General features: G+C 45.8%; 1 protein-coding gene across 3 annotated transcripts in view; it reads right to left on the reverse strand.

Moving 5' to 3' along the window:
- Positions 1-16,311, reverse strand: part of LOC106592044 (RAB11-binding protein RELCH homolog) — an 88,377-nt gene that overhangs the window by 64,919 nt on the left and 7,147 nt on the right. The window contains exons 2-7 of one of the 3 annotated variants that reach the window (XM_082970794.1): positions 3,677-3,766; positions 1,031-1,102; positions 842-894; positions 570-683; positions 296-478; positions 52-143 (exon numbers count right to left, since the gene is read on the reverse strand). In XM_082970794.1, coding sequence (XP_082826920.1) covers positions 52-143; positions 296-478; positions 570-683; positions 842-894; positions 1,031-1,102; positions 3,677-3,766 — 604 coding nt within the window. Of the gene's footprint in view, positions 1-51; positions 147-295; positions 479-569; positions 684-841; positions 895-1,030; positions 1,103-3,676; positions 3,767-16,311 lie in introns of all 3 variants that reach the window. The other 2 variants (XM_045710910.2, XM_082970795.1) reach the window with 2 other exon arrangements.

The raw sequence follows: 16,311 nt of genomic DNA on the forward strand, positions 1-16,311 counted from the left end.
CCACATAGGGTGGAGTGTAGAGCCATTACCCCATCCTCTCTCAACACACACCTCTGTAGTTTCTTGATCTGGTCAGCCAGACTCTGTTTCTCCTCGTTCAGTAGACTGATCTGATACTCTAACTCCTCAACCACCTCTGTCTGCTGCTGAAAGAGAGACAGAGAGAGAGAGAGAGACAGACAGAGGAGGATTTGAGTAAACATTGTGAATGGAGAGAAGGTGTGTAGACTAAATCAGTCTGAGTGGATTGTTTAGTTTTCATGTCACTGCAGAGCTCTCTCTCTCGCTCTCCTACCTGGTGCAAGAGATCAGGTTTCTGGACAATGTAGTTCCCAGTGAGCTCGCCTGACTCCACCCCCACGGATACATCCACTGTATCCCGCGGCGACGGAAGGGCGGAGCCACAGTTCCTGTAGATCTGTAATAGGTCGGGAGGCTTCGGAATGTTCAGGCCCACGTCGTCCCACAACTCAAAGTCCTGAACGACCATACAAGATGGGATGATATGTTTATATACTGTATACAGCCTTATGGCACATTAAATACTTGAGTGACAAATCAAACATTACCTGGTCATCATTTTCATCAGAGAATGTGATGGCCGACAGTTTGTACTCATTCTTTAATAAATATTCATTCACAAGAAAATTTAAGGCTCGCTTCTCCAGTGGGCGGATAAGTTCCTAAGAGTATAGAGACAGATGAAATATCAATCAAACCGAAAAGTCAAGTTTTTCAATAAACTGTAATTTTGAAGATACATTGTGTATTCGCTGCAGTGGTACTCCACAACTGCACTTCATACAGTTACTAACAACGTGTAGGAGAGAGTCCGGCCTACCTGAATCTCAGGATTTGATTTGTAGTTCTTGTTTCTCTCCTGAGTGTCGCTCTCTAGAAAGACAAAGCAACAGAACAGATGAACCCTTCCACCCCAGTGAAAGAGGGGAGGAGCTAGAGAGAAGCTCCATAAAAAGGGAGAGATGGAGAGAGGGATGACATGGAGGAGTAGAAGTGTTAAGTACGCCACCTGCTGCCTGAGTCAAGTTGGCGCGTAGAGCCTGAATGGTCTCCTTGGCTTTCCGTAGCTTAAACTCCAGCACTGGACAGGAAGTGACATCACAACACACAGGAAGGAAGTGCATCCAACCAAGGAGCAGGAACAAACAAACAAAAAGATGGCCATGAAAAATCGAACAAAAATATGACCAAAAGAACAACAGGTATTGTAAGAAGCTGAGGCAAAAAATAAATAAAGAGATTGATAAAAATAAAACCAGGAGACAAACTATGGGGTCTAATGAACGCATGCAGCAGAGGATCCTGGGATAGCTGACTAACGGAGAGTCCTTCAATCTATACGAGTGTCTAAGGCTGCATCCCAATAGTCTAGAGAGACTTCCTCTCCTCATCTCCTTTACTTCATCTGCACTGATCTGAATACACAGGACAGGTGAAAGCAACAAGGAGGACACCTTCTGGGAATCTACTTTCACCTATCGTGAGACAGGGAGAGGAAACCACTCTTCTCTATTGGGATGCAGACTATATAATATGCTAATAGCTGTCTGACCAGGGATTTTACAATCAATAGATAAAAAAGTGAGTTTGGAGTGGCGCTTCTAGCATTGCGGTTGGTCAAATCATTTCTGTTTTAATAAGATATAATATTAGGCCTATGCATGGGAGTGGATACTATAACCGGTAATTACCCTATGCATTAACAATACTTACAGGAGAAAAATACATGTAAATGAATTGTATTTACATATGCTACATTGAGAGGGGTCTAAAACCTCAAGTCATTTCCCAGTTCAAGTTTGTCTTTAGACACGAAGAAATCCACACGGGTGGAAGAGAAGCAATGAGACCAGAGAGGACATGTTGCATGACTGTGCACCAAAGATCTGCCGCTTCAGAAGGTCAAGTCTGTCCCAGTTCAACAGGAAGCGGTCCAGACAATACTTCCCACTGCTGATCAAAAGCGCACAGGATGCAACAAAACGGAAACAAAATGAAGAACAAAAGTGAAGAAGTAAAAAATAAAAAGGAAGAAAGAAGAAAGCAGCTAGCCTAGAGGAGTGTTGTCCAGTATTGGAGCCATTGGGACGGGGTTGGATCATAACAGCCAAAATCCCCAGAATCAGACAGCTGGGGGAGACATGTTGGGACGAGGGATGGAGAGGGAGGTTTAGGGGGGGGGAGATGCCGAATCACAGGGAGGGAGGGATGGAGGGAGGGAGGGCAGGGGTGGAGGAGTAGAGGGTCTGTGGTTGTGAAGAAGGGACCACAGGCTTGCTCTGCTGCATGGTTACTGGAGAATCCTCCAGAACTCTTGTCTTACAAAGCTAAGGGGTTGGAATTGACATTTGGCATTCAGAAAAGGAAATATAACAGGCCAATTATAACTCACATAAAGAGATGAGTTTAGATGTGGAGCTCATGGTGCTGTTATCAGCCACATAAAAACAATTAGACAGAGCAAATTCTGATAAAAAAAAAATGCCAATAGTACTTTGCATCTTATTCACAGTATTGGTCTCTAGTCATCATATATGTTCTGAGGTGAGGAGAACAAACACTAGAATGGGCTAGGCTATATCAGCCTACACTGGAACACAGAGGTCTGTGTAGTGGACAGACGCCTTGCTCCTCTACTAGTCAGTTCATCCTCTCTGATCTTTAACGTAGTCACTTCATCCTCTCTGATCTTTAACGTAGTCAGTTCATCCTCTCTGATCTTTAACGTAGTCAGTTCATCCTCTCTGATCTTTAACGTATTCTGTTCGTCCTCTCTGACCTTTAACGTATTCTGTTCGTCCTCTCTGATCTTTAACGTAGTCTGTTCGTCCTCTCTGATCTAACGTAGTCTGTTCATCCTCTCTGACCTTTAACGTATTCAGCGAAGATTAGCTGGTGGGGTCATGAGAAAAGCTCAGGAAAAAAAGTGTGAATTTTACAACATCCAGTGACAGACAGCTCCTGTGAGAGAAAACAACACGGTTTCAATTACATTTACTGCTTTAATAAGAAGAACATGGAGGTAAATCTAACGCTGTAGCCTGACTAGACATGGAAGGCTATGTAGGTTATTAACAGGAATATTTGAATAGGTACGTAAATCTGGAATGGAACCATAGTGATGTCATCCTCAGTGAGCTCTACTGGGCTGGTGTGGCCTTATGATGCCACATCATACACGGCTGGAGTACTACTATGATGTCATAAATGGCTGGAGTTCTACTGTGACATAAAGGGCTGGGTGTGCACTGTGACATCATAAAGGGCTGGAGTGCTACTATGACATCATAAAAGGCTGGATTTACACTAACAACATAAAGGGCTGTAGTTACACCGAGACATCATAAAGGGCTGTAGTTATACCGTGACATCATAAAGGGCTGTAGTTATACCGTGACATCATAAAGTGCTGTAGTTATACCGTGACATCATAAAGGGCTGTAGTTATACCGTGACATCATAAAGGGCTGTAGTTATACCGTGACATCATAAAGGGCTGTAGTTATACCGTGACATCATAAAGGATAAGGAAAGGTCCAGTATACTCTGCTGTCTATATTTCTATCCCTTCCCCTGCTCTTTTCTGTTTTGTCTCTCCTTCTTCATGTCCGTCTCTCGATCTCTGCCCGGTCAGGACAGGTACAGCTTGTCTTACCTGCCACCCTCTCGTCCGACTCCCGGTTCCCGTCGTCAGAGTAACGGGCGAAGTCCAGAGAGTCCAACGTGCTGATGCTGCCCGCTCGGTCTGGCAGGGGAAAGGCACAGAGAAAGCAATCAAATCAATCAACCCATTCATATAGTGATCATTACAGTATTCACCACATCACCCTGGGAGAAATCACAACAGACAAGATAACAAAACACTATATGTGGAGAGTGGACAGGAGAGGACATGGGGGTAGACAACACCCAAACCGGTTTGTTTTCTGGGTTATACATCATCCTGAGGGGTATCCTAGCAAGCAGGTTTGAGGAGTTAGCGAGGTAACTTTAGTCAACTTTGAGTTCAACTTGAGATAACCGGCCATATAAAAAGAAGCTCACCTTTTAGCCAGGTACATTTCTACGGCAACAAATCCTTCAGAACTAACCTGCTCCGGCGCAGGCTAACTCACAGCTAACTCCACTAATGACAGAATCATTTTAAACTTCACGCAATACAACCCTTTTCTATGACTTAATAAAAATTAATATTGCACACCAATGACAGCATTAACGATACGGTATAAAATAAAGACGGCACTTTCACACCATAGCCTGCTGAATTTGCATAATATCATAATGAAAGAAAAGTTTTCGGCACAAATGAAAATGTGTCATTGACTCGCCCATGGATTGATGTTTCAGCATTGTCTGAATGAAGAGTTCACCGTTCGAATAGCCAGGTGCGACATGCACTCTGCTGTTACAAGACTGCTAGAGTTAACGGCAGGCAGACGAGCAATATCCACAGTCGTAGTATGGATGAAGCCTGAGCTGGAACTGAAGCTGGTTAGCCTTAGTAAACCCTGACTAGATCTAGCTTGCTTGGTAGGATACCCCTCTGGTTTCAGAAACATATTCAGGCCTAGATGTAGAATGTGATAAGAATCAAAGGGTAAGAATACTTTTTTATTGTTAATGCAAAACCTGTTTTTGCTTTATCCTTATGGGGTATTGTGTGTAGATTGATGAGGGAACAGAATAGAATAAGGCTGTATCGTAACAACATGTGGAAAAAGTGAAGGGATCTGAACACCTTCCAAATGCACTGTATATCAATTTTTTTTTCAAGGAACTCAATCTGGCTTTAAACTTAGTCTTGAAAGTTGTAATAGTAGAAAGCACAAGGTGTCATTTCTAAATGGGGTATTACATCATCAGTTCCTCTTGTCAGGTCAGTCATTGCAGACCTTAGAGAGCTATTTATAACTGGTCAGAAATGTCCAGATCAACTAGCCCAAGTCAACTAGTGTTTATTTTGGGGGGTTTTGCCCATAGATATTTTAATGGAAAAAAAAGAATCACCATCAAATGAATGGCCTCCCGAGTGGCACAGCGGTCTAAGTCACTGCATTGCAGTGCTTGAGGCGTCACTACAGACCTGGGCTCGTGACCGTCCGGGTTAGGAGAGAGTTTGGCCGGCCGGGATTTCCTTGTCCCATCGCGCTCTAGTGACTCCTTGTAGCGGGCCGGGCGCCTGCAAGCTGAACGGTGTTTCCGCCGACACGTTGGTGAGGCTGGCTTCCGGGTTAAGCGAGCAGTGTGTCAAGAAGCAGCACGGCTTGGCAGGGTCGTGTTTCGGAGGACGCATGGCTCTTGACCTTTGCCTCTCCAGAGTCCATTAGGGAGTTGCAGCGATGGGACAAGACTAACTACCAATTGGATATCACGAAATTCAGTAGAAAAAGGGGGTAAAAAAAATAATAATAATGAATACACATTAGACATAGCAAAATGTATAGAATTGCAAGAACAGTTCCTTGAAAACCGCTTCATTTTCTTTGCACATCATGACAAAATGTGTAGAATTACAGGAAATAAGCGTTAAACCTAAAAAAAAAAGCGGCAATAGTACCATTTGTCAATTTTGAGACACCGAAGCCAGTATACACTTCCTCAAAATAGTCTGAATTAATCTAAGATAATTCAAGAACTCTGTCATTAATTTTGACATTTTTGTAGAGATCTTAGTGGCGCAATTTTACATCTAACTATGATGTTTGGTGCAGTATTTCAAGTGAAAAAATCTGCATGAGGACGAGTCATTTCTCGTTGAATGACAACAGGCACTTCACTGAAGAATTCCTACTGTTGACCAATCGCCGACAAGGGGGAGTAGACTTCGGCTACCGGCTTCGGTTTGCGTCGAGGGAAAAAAATCTTGTGTTCCTGAACAGCCGAAAAAAGCCTTGCCGAAGTCCAAAACGTCACTAAATGTTGCCCTAACATGCAAACTGCTCCGAACTGTTTCAGCTGGGAAGCATGCGGACGCCTTTAAGGCCTACCCCTCCTCTACTTACCAAACCGGAGGTGATGAATATGAGTCACACGGTCAGATCTGTGGCCACACAAAGCACACACTCAGTCCTGTGACTACCAAGGGAGGGTGTGTGAGAGAGTGTCCATTCACTGCCAACATGTTTGGAACCCTTTCTTGTGTGTGTGTTCTCAGGTCTGCGCCCATGGCTTACATTGTCCTCTCTTATGTTTGAGAACAGACAGCCTGAGATTTCATATGGCCCCATCTTTCCAGTATGCCCCCTCCCAATCAATGAGCGCAGTACGTTGTGGGACGCTAATTGCAACAACATTCTCAGTGTCTATTTGGCTGGGGGGTGTGGAGGACACTCTGGTGCTTCAGACAGATCTCAGAATGTCTGGAATCTGTAGGGGATGACAGGATCTTTCACAAAGGAGCGAGAGAGACCTGGCTGGCCCAACAAGTGTCTGACTGTCATCCCCACAGTGACCGTATGTACATATCCCAACCAGAAGCCATGGATTACCGGCAACATCCGCACCGAGCCAAAGGCTAGATGCTCCCTATAGGACACATCACTGCACTCTATACTCTTCTGTAAACTGGTAATCTCTGTATACCCGTCACAAGACCCACTGGTTGTTGCTTATTTATAAAAACCCTCTTAGGCCTCACTCCCCCCTATCTGAGATATCTACTGCAGCCCTCATCCTCTACATACCAAACACCCAGTCACATTCTGTTAAAGATCCCCAAAGCACACACATCCCTGGGTCGCTCGTCTTTTCAGTTCGCTGCAGCTAGCGACTGGAACGAGCTGCAACAAACACTCAAACTGGACAGTTTATTCTCAATCTCTTCATTCAAAGACCTTATCATGGACACTCTGACAGTTGTGGCTGCTTTGCGTGATGTATTGTTGTCTCTACCTTCTTGCCCTTTGTGCTGTTGTCTGTGCCCAACAATGTTTGTACACTTTTGTGCTGCTACCATGTTGTGCTGCTGCCATGCTGTTATCATGTGTTGCTGCCATGCTATGTTGTCATCTTAGGTCTCCTGTTATGTAGTGTTGTCTCTCGTCAGGATTTTTGTTTTGTCCTATATTTTTAATCCCAGCACCCATCCCTGCAGGAGGCCTTTTGCCTTTTGGTAGGTCGTCATTGTAAATAAGAATGTGTTCTTAACTGACTTGTCTAAATAAAGGTTAAATAAAAAAATAGAGCTGCCGCCTTAAAGGAGCGGGACACTAATCCGGATGCTTATAAGAAATACTGCTACGCTCTCAGACGATCCATCAAACAGGAAAAGCGCCAATACAGGACTAAGATTGAATCGCTCGTCGGATGTGGCATGGCTTGAAAAATATTATAGACTAAAGGGAAGCACAGCCACGAGCCGCCCAGTGACGCGAGCCTACCAGACGAGCTAAATGCCTTTTATGCTCACTTCGAGCCAAGCAACACTGAAGCACGCATGAGAGCACCAGCTGTTCCAGACATCGGCTCTACGTAGCCGATGTGAGCAAAACCTTTACAACAGGTCAACATTCACAAAGCCGCACGGCCAGACAGATTACCGGGACGTGTACTCAAAGCATGTGCGGACCAACTGGCAAGTGTCTTCACTGACATTTTCAACCTCTCCCTGACTGAGTCTGTTATACCAACATGTTTCAAACAGACCACCATAGACCCTGTACCCAAGAAAGCGAAGGTAACCTGCCTAAATGATTACCACTCCGTAGCACTCACGTCGGTAGCCATGAAGTGCTTTGAAAGGCTGGTGATGGCTCACATCAACACCATCATGCCGGAAACCCTAGACCCACTCAAATTTGCATACCGCCCCAACAGATCCACAGATGAGTGCAATAGAGATTGCATCTACACTGCCCTTTCCAACCTGGACAAAGGAACACCTATATGAGAATGCTATTCAGTGACTTCAGCTCAGCGTTCAACTCCATAGTGCCCACAAAGCTTATCACTAAGCTAAGGATCCTGTCACTAAACACCTCCCTCCACAACTGGATCCTGGACTTCCTGACGGGCCGCCGCCAGGTGGTAAGGTAAGGCAGCAACACATCTGCCACGCTGATCCTCAACACAGGGGCTCCTCAGGGGTGCGTGCCCCTCCTGTAGTCCCTGTTCACCCACAACTGCGTCACCAAGCACAACTCCAACACCATCATTAAGTTTGCTGACGACAACAGTGGTAGGCCTGATCACCGACACTGATGAGACAGCCTATAGGGAGGAGGTCAGAGACCTGGCAATGTGGTTCCAGGCCAACAACCTCTCCCTCAATGTGAGCAAGACAAAATAACTGATAGTGGACTATAGGAAAAGGAAGGCTGGATAGGCCCTCATTAACATAGACGGGGCTGAAGTGGAGCAGGTTGAGAATTAAGTTCCTTGGTGTCCATATCACCAACAAACTATCATGGTCCAAACACACCAAGACAGTTGTGAAGAGGGCAGGACAACACCTTTCCGTCCTCAGGAGAATGAAAAGATTTGGCATGGGTCCCCAGATCCTCAAAAAGTTCTACAGCTGTACCATCGTGAGCATCCTGACCAGTTGCATCACCACCTGGTATGGCAACTGCTCGGCATCTGACCGTAAGGTGCTACAGAGGGTAGTGCGTAGGGCCCAGTACATCACTGGGACCAAGCTTCCTGACATCCAGAACCTACAGTAGTGGTAGCAATAGAGTAGTGTGTAGTGATATAGTAGTGTGTAGTGATATACAGTGAGGGAAAAAAGTATTTGATCCCCTGCTGATTTTGTACGTTTGCCCACTGACAAAGAAATGATCAGTCTATAATTTTAATGGTAGGTTTAATGGAACAGTGAGAGAATAACAACAACAAAAAATCCAGAAAAACGCATGTCAACAATGTTATAAAATTATTTGCATTTTAACGAGGGAAATAAGTATTTGACCCCTCTGCAAAACATGACTTAGTACTTGGTGGCAAAACCCTTGTTGGCAATCACAGAGGTCAGACGTTTCTTGTAGTTGGCCACCAGGTTTGAACACATCTCAGGAGGGATTTTGTCCCACTCCTCTTTGCAGATCTTCTCCAAGTCATTAAGGTTTTGAGGCTGAAGTTTGGCAACTCGAACCTTCAGCTCCCTTCACAGATTTTCTATGGGATTAAGGTCTGGAGACTGGCTAGGCCACTCCAGGACCTTAATGTGCTTCTTCTTGAGCCACTTCTTTGTTGCCTTGGCCGTGTGTTTTGGGTCATTGTCATGCTGGAATACCCATCCACGACCCCTTTTCAATGCCCTGGCTGAGGGAAGGAGGTTCTCACCCAAGATTCGACGGTATATGGCCCCGTCCATCGTCCCTTTGATGCACTGAAGTTATCCTGTCCCCTTAGCAGAAAAACACCCCCAAACCATAATGTTTCCACCTCCATGTTTGACGGTGGGGATGGTGGTCTTGGGGTCATAGGCAGCATTCCTCCTCCTCCAAACACGGCGAGTTGAGTTGATGCCAAGAGCTCCATTTTGGTCTCATCTGACCACAACAATTTCACCCAGTTGTCCTCTGAATCATTCAGATGTTCATTGGCAAACTTCAGACGGGCATGTATATGTGCTTTCTTGAGCAGGGGGACCTTGCGGGCGCTGCAGGATTTTAGTCCTTCACGGCGTAGTGTGTTACCAATTGTTTTCTTGGTGACTATGGTCCCAGCTGCCTTGAGATCATTGACAAGATCCTCCCGTGTAGTTCTAGGCTGATTCCTCACCGTTCTCATGATCATTGCAACTCCGAGGTGAGATCTTGCATGGAGCCCCAGGCCGAGGGAGATTGACAGTTCTTTTGTGTTTCATCCATTTGCGAATAATCACACCAACTGTTGTCACCTTCTCACCAAGCTGCTTGGCGATGGTCTTGAAGCCCATTCCAGCCTTGTGTAGGTCTACAATCTTGTCCCTGACATCCTTGGAGAGCTCTTTGGTCTTGGCCATGGTGGAGACTTTGGAATCTGATTGATTGATTGATTGCTTCTGTGGACAGGTGTCTTTTATACAGGTAACAAACTGAGATTAGGAGCACTCCCTTTAAGAGTGTGCTCCTAATCTCAGCTCGTTGCCTGTATAAAAGACACCTGGGAGCCAGAAATCTTTCTGATTGAGAGTGGGTCAAATACTTATTTCCTTCATTAAAATGCAAATCAACTTATAACATTTTTGACATGCGTTTTTCAGGATTTTTTTGTTGTTATTCTGTCTCTCACTGTTCTAATAAACCTACCATTAAAATTATAGACTGATCATTTCTTTGCCCACTGACAAATGTACAAAATCAGCAGGGGATCAAATACTTTTTCCCCCTCACTGTACCAGGCAGTGTCAGAGGAAGGCCAAAAAAAATTGTCAAAGACTCCAGTTACCCAGGTCATAGACTATTCTCTCTAATACCGCACGGTAAGCAGTACCAGAGCGCCAAGTCTAGGACCAAAAGGCTCCTTTTGGTCCTTTTAGGACCAAAAGGCTCCAAAACAGCTTCTACCCGCCAGCCATAAGACTGCTGAACAATGAATCAAATGGTCACCCAAACTATTTATATTGACCCCCCCCCCCCCCCTTAGCAGCAGTTTAAAAACATTTGTTGTTTATCATCTATGCATAGTCACTTAACAAATTACCTGGACTAACCTGTACCCCTGCACATTGACTTGGTACCGGTGCCCCCTGTATGTAGCCTCGTTATTGTTATGTACTTTTCTTGTGTTACTTTTTGATTATTATTATACTTCCGTTTATTTAGTAAATATTTTCTTCACTGTATTTCTTGAACTGCATTGTTGGTCAAGGGCTTGTAAGTAAGCATTTCACAGTAAGGTGTTGTATTCGGCGCATGTGACAAATAAAATTTGTTTTGATTTGACTGAGGATTATGGAATTTTGGGTAACAATTAACTGTCCTGCAAAACAGCCACGGTTATTGTCATAAATTGTCATTTTAATTTAAAGAAAATAAGTTTTGAGCTTGTAATGCATCTTTGAAAATTCGCTACGACATACCTAATGCACACAACACAGCTCTGGTGACACCCCTGGCTCCAAAACGAATGGCTCTGACCGCTGGGAACTGTTGGAAATGAAGGTTCTCCTCCCGACCGGGCCGATCTGCTCGTAATATGATTACCAACTCTACCCAATTCATGTCAAACTTAAAACTGCTATTGGGTAAACTTTATCTACTTGAAAATTAAGTTGAATCCCTCCCTCCTCCTAAAATGTATGTTTTAAGACGGTTATTACAATCAGTTCAAGATTATTGTCCGTAATTGTCGGTTACATGATACAACAATTGTGCCAGCCCTACTGACAGGGAGGTGGAGAACAGTAAATCACAGTCAATATTATGATAGAATAGATCTACAGCATGATGGCTGAATTATCAAGTACAGACAGTGCAGGCCTATAGACTGAGATGTGTGTGTACACACACACAGAGCTATGAGCAGGAGCCCAGACAGGCCAGAACAGAAACAGGTGGAGAAGACCCAAATGTCCCACAGTGTGATTAAATCAGCCTCTCCCAGCCCTGCAGCAAATATGTGTGTGTTTTTATTCTTACTGTGTGCATTTATGTGTGTCATTTCTTCTAACCTATTAAGTGTGCGTGTGTGTTCTTCTTGCTCTGAGTGAGCAAGTGTGTGCTTGACTGCGTGTTCCTAGCACCCAAGAGAGCAGGGTAGTAGGATAGGCCTTGGCTAAGTCTTTTCAACGAACAGAATGGCTAGCTAAAACAGAGCGCTAATGCTAGCAGCTTAGTCTCTGACTGAACTGGGAGTTGAGCAAGCAGATTGTAGCGAGATGCTAATCAGCTAGCCACTGAGGAGAAAACAATGAGCTGGGTAGAGAGGGAGAGTGGGCGAGAGGACCATTGTGCAAATGAGTGGAGGGGCTCGTCCAGCTACTCTTGCTCAATGAGTAGCCTAACCTGAGAACTTGTATTAACTCCTGGAATTAGGCCTAATGTTTAGGCTTCAGCTCAGTGGGCTATGGTGTTGAGTTGTGCAGTGGCCTGCTGCAGCAGGTGAACAGAGCACCATGCTAGCTGCTAAGGCTGTTAAATTAGCAGGGTGGTGGTAACAGAGAGCTAGCCAGATCATAGTGCTAACAACAACAACAACTGACCCTTTTGATGCCCAGCCTATGAGACAGTTTCTTTACTCTGACCTCCGTTAGGGCTGCGCACGACGCCTCCGTTAGGGCTGCGCACGACGCCTCCGTTAGGGCTGCGCACGACGCCTCCGTTAGGGCTGCGCACGACGCCTCCGTTAGGGCTGCGCACGACGCCTCCGTTAGGGCTGCGCACGACGCCTCCGTTAGGGCTGCGCACGACGCCTCCGTTAGGGCTGCGCACGACGCCTCCGTTAGGGCTGCGCACGACGCCTCCGTTAGGGCTGCGCACGACGCCTCCGTTAGGGCTGCGCACGACGCCTCCGTTAGGGCTGCGCTCGACGCCTCCGTTAGGGCTGCGCTCGACGCCTCCGTTAGGGCTGCGCTCGACGCCTCCGTTAGGGCTGCGCTCGACGCCTCCGTTAGGGCTGCGCTCGACGCCTCCGTTAGGGCTGCGCTCGACGCCTCCGTTAGGGCTGCGCTCGACGCCTCCGTTAGGTCTACACGACGTGCCACCAATGGAGCAGCTAATACACAACGTTAGAACATAATAAACTATTTCTATATTTTTACGGGCCCTAAAACTCCTCTCTCATTATAGTTGTACAGGCCTGCTTGAAACCTGGAAAGTGTGAGCAGAGGCAGCAAAGGCAAGGAAACCCTCCCCTGGGCTGGGTGTAGGCCTTTTGTCTCTAGGGGCAGACCCTGAAGCTGTCCCTCGCTGTCTTTTCTCAACTTCACTGATAAACAGGAGGTAACACAATAGAGGACAGGCAGAGTTCCTCTCAGCATCCTGTTCTTAAGATCATTTACATTTAAGTCATTTAGCAGACGCTCTTATCCAGAGCGACTTACAAATTGGTGCATTCACCTTATGCTATCCAGTGGAACAACCACTTTACAATAGTGCATCTAAATCTTTTAAGGGGGGGGGGGGGGGGGGGGGGGTTAGAAGGATTACTTTATCCTATCCTAGGTATTCCTTAAAGAGGTGGGGTTTCAGGTGTCTCCGGAAGGTGGTGATTGACTCCGCTGTCCTGGCGTCGTGAGGGAGCTTGTTCCACCATTGGGGTGCCAGAGCAGCGAACAGTTTTGACTGGACTGAGCGGGAACTGTGCTTCCTCAGAGGTAGGGGGGCCAGCAGGCCAGAGGTGGATGAACGCAGTGCCCTTGTTTGGGTGTAGGGCCTGATCAGAGCCTGAAGGTATGGAGGTGCCGTTCCCTTCACAGCTCCGTAGGCAATCACCATGGTCTTGTAGCGGATGCGAGCTTCAACTGGAAGCCAGTGGAGAGAGCGGGGTGACGTGAGAGAACTTGGGAAGGTTGAATACCAGACGGGCTGCGGCGTTCTGGATATGTTGTAGGGGTTTAATGGCACAGGCAGGGAGCCCAGCCAACAGCGAGTTGCAGTAATCTAGACGGGAGATGACAAGTGCCTGGATTAGGACCTGCGCCGCTTCCTGTGTGAGGCAGGGTCGTACTCTGCGAATGTTGTAGAGCATGAACCAACAGGATCGGGTCACCGCCTTGATGTTAGTGGAGAACGACAGGGTGTTGTCCAGGATCACGCCAAGGTTCTTAGCACTCTGGGAGGAGGACACAAGGGAGTTGTCAACCGTGATGGCGAGATAATGGAACGGGCAGTCCTTCCCCGGGAGGAAGAGCAGCTCCGTCTTGCCGAGGTTCAGCTTAAGATCAGATCTAGAATCACCAAATCCTAACCTTAATACTGTGGGGTGAAATGCTAAACTGACCATAGATCAGTGTCTGAGGGCAACTTCATCCAAGGCCACACCCATCCTTAGAGATCAAATTTTTAGAAATCCAATCAAATTGCTTCCCAACATGCAGAGAGAATTTTTTTTTAAATAACACAAGCGATGCCCCCTGGGATACCTCAGTCCTTCAGCTCCACGGCAACCAGCGAGGCAACTAGGCTTAGCCATGAGCTGAACAATGCTATACATAGAGGCTAGTAGGCTACATGAGGTGGAATACTTGTATCATGACAAGCATCCTTACTTCCTCCCTCCCAAGACAGCCTAATAATCACTGATCTCACATGCCTGTACAGGTGCAAGCTGTATAGTGGAACCCCTGCTTTCACCTATCCAGTTTTGTTAGATCGGGTAGGACTAAGTACAGAAAATGGGAGGCACATAACAAGAATGAAAATGATGTTTACACAGCTCAGGCTTCTATTCTTATCGTAGCTCTTATCAGTAGAACGAGATGGAAACAAGGTCACCAGCCTTGATTGTTGCTAAAACAGTAGGACACAGAATACAGATCAGAACTAAGGATGCATTCATGTGTTCATTGGTGCAAAATGTCAAAGAACCCATGCCCCTAAGATTTGGGGCAGTTGAATGTTCAGTTTGCTGTTGTAGAAGTAGTCAATTTGGGCCAGAATACCAGGGGTGTGTGTGTGTGTGTGTGTGTGTGTGTGTGTGTGTGTGTGTGTGTGTGTGTGTGTGTGGTGTGTGTGTGTGTCAAATCTATTCTATAAAAAGGGGGAAGGGGACAAATACCACAGAAGGAGACAACTATCTTCCTACCCATCTACTCCACTCTCCTCTTCAGCTTTTAGGCAGAATTATTTACAACCTGTAGGCTATGTGAATTATCCTGGTCCTATACTCTATGTAATGCTCTTCTATCGTTGTCATGCCGAGGGGACACAGAGAGGAGTTATAATACAGCAAGAGGCCACTACAGACAGAGACAGACAGCAAGAGGCCGCTACAGGCAGAGACAGCGACAGGTTATAGACAGCTACACAGACAGGTTATAGACAGCTACACAGACAGGTTATAGACAGCTACACAGACAGGTTATAGACAGCTACACAGACAGGTTATAGACAGCTACACAGACAGGTTATAGACAGCTACACAGACAGGTTATAGACAGCTACAGTGCCTTCAGAAATTATTCACACCCCTTGACTTTTTCCACATTTTGTTGTTACAGCCTGAGTTTAAAATGGATTAAATGTAGATGTTTTGTCACTGGCCTACACACAATACCCCATAATGTCAAAGGGGATTTTTTTTAACAATTTCTCCCCCCCCACCTTTATTTAACCAGGTAGGCTAGTTGAGAACAAGTTCTCATTTACAACTGCGACCTGGGCAAGATAAAGCAAAGCAGTGCGACACAAACAACAGAGTTACACATGGAATAAACAAGCGTACAGTCAATAACACATACATATACATATATACACATACACACATATACACATACATATTACAAAAATATATATATATAAGTCTATATACAGTGTGTGCAAATGGCATGAGGTGGTAAGGCAATAAATACGCCATAGTAGCGAAGTAATTACAATTTAGCAAATTAACACAGTGATAGATGTGCAGATGATGATGATGTGCAAGTAGAAATGCTGGTGTGTAAAAGAGCAGAAAAATAAATAAAAAAACAATATGGGGATGAGATAGGTAGATTGGATGGGCTATTTACAGATGGGCTGTGTACAGCTGCAGCGATCGGTTAGCTGCTCAGATAGCTCATGTTTAAAGTTAGTGAGGGAAATATAAGTCTCCAACTTCAGAGATTTTTGCTATTCATTCCAGTCATTGGCAGCAGAGAACTGGAAGGAAAGGCAGACAAAGGAGGTGTTGGCTTTGGTGATGACCAGTGAGATAAACCTGCTGGAGCGCGTGCTACGGGTGGGTGTTGTTATGGTGACCAGTGAGCTGAAATAAGGCGGAGCTTTACCTAGTAGCAAAGACTTACAGATGACCTGGAGTCAGTGGGTCTGGCGACGAATATGTAGCGAGGGCCAGCCGACGAGAGCATACAGGTCGCAGTGGTGGGTAGTATATGGGGCTTTGGTGACAAAACGGATGGCACTGTGATAGCAAATTGGATGCAGTCTGAGTAGTGTTGGAGGCTATTTTGTAAATGACATCGCCGAAGTCGAGGATCGGTAGGATAGTCAGTTTTACGAGGGTATGTTCGACGGCATAAGTGAAGGAGGCTTTGTTGCAAAATAGGAAGCCGATTCTCAATGTAATTTTGGATTGGAGATGTTTAATATGAGTCTGGAAGGAGAGTTTACAGTCTAGCCAGACACCTAGGTATTTGTAGTTGTCCACATATTCTAAGTCAGAACCGTCCAGAGTAGTGATGCTAGTCGGGCGGTGCGGGCAGTG

Source organism: Salmo salar, chromosome 29, assembly GCF_965601325.2.
Source record: "Salmo salar chromosome 29, fSalSal1, whole genome shotgun sequence".
Taxonomy (NCBI): domain Eukaryota; kingdom Metazoa; phylum Chordata; class Actinopteri; order Salmoniformes; family Salmonidae; genus Salmo; species Salmo salar.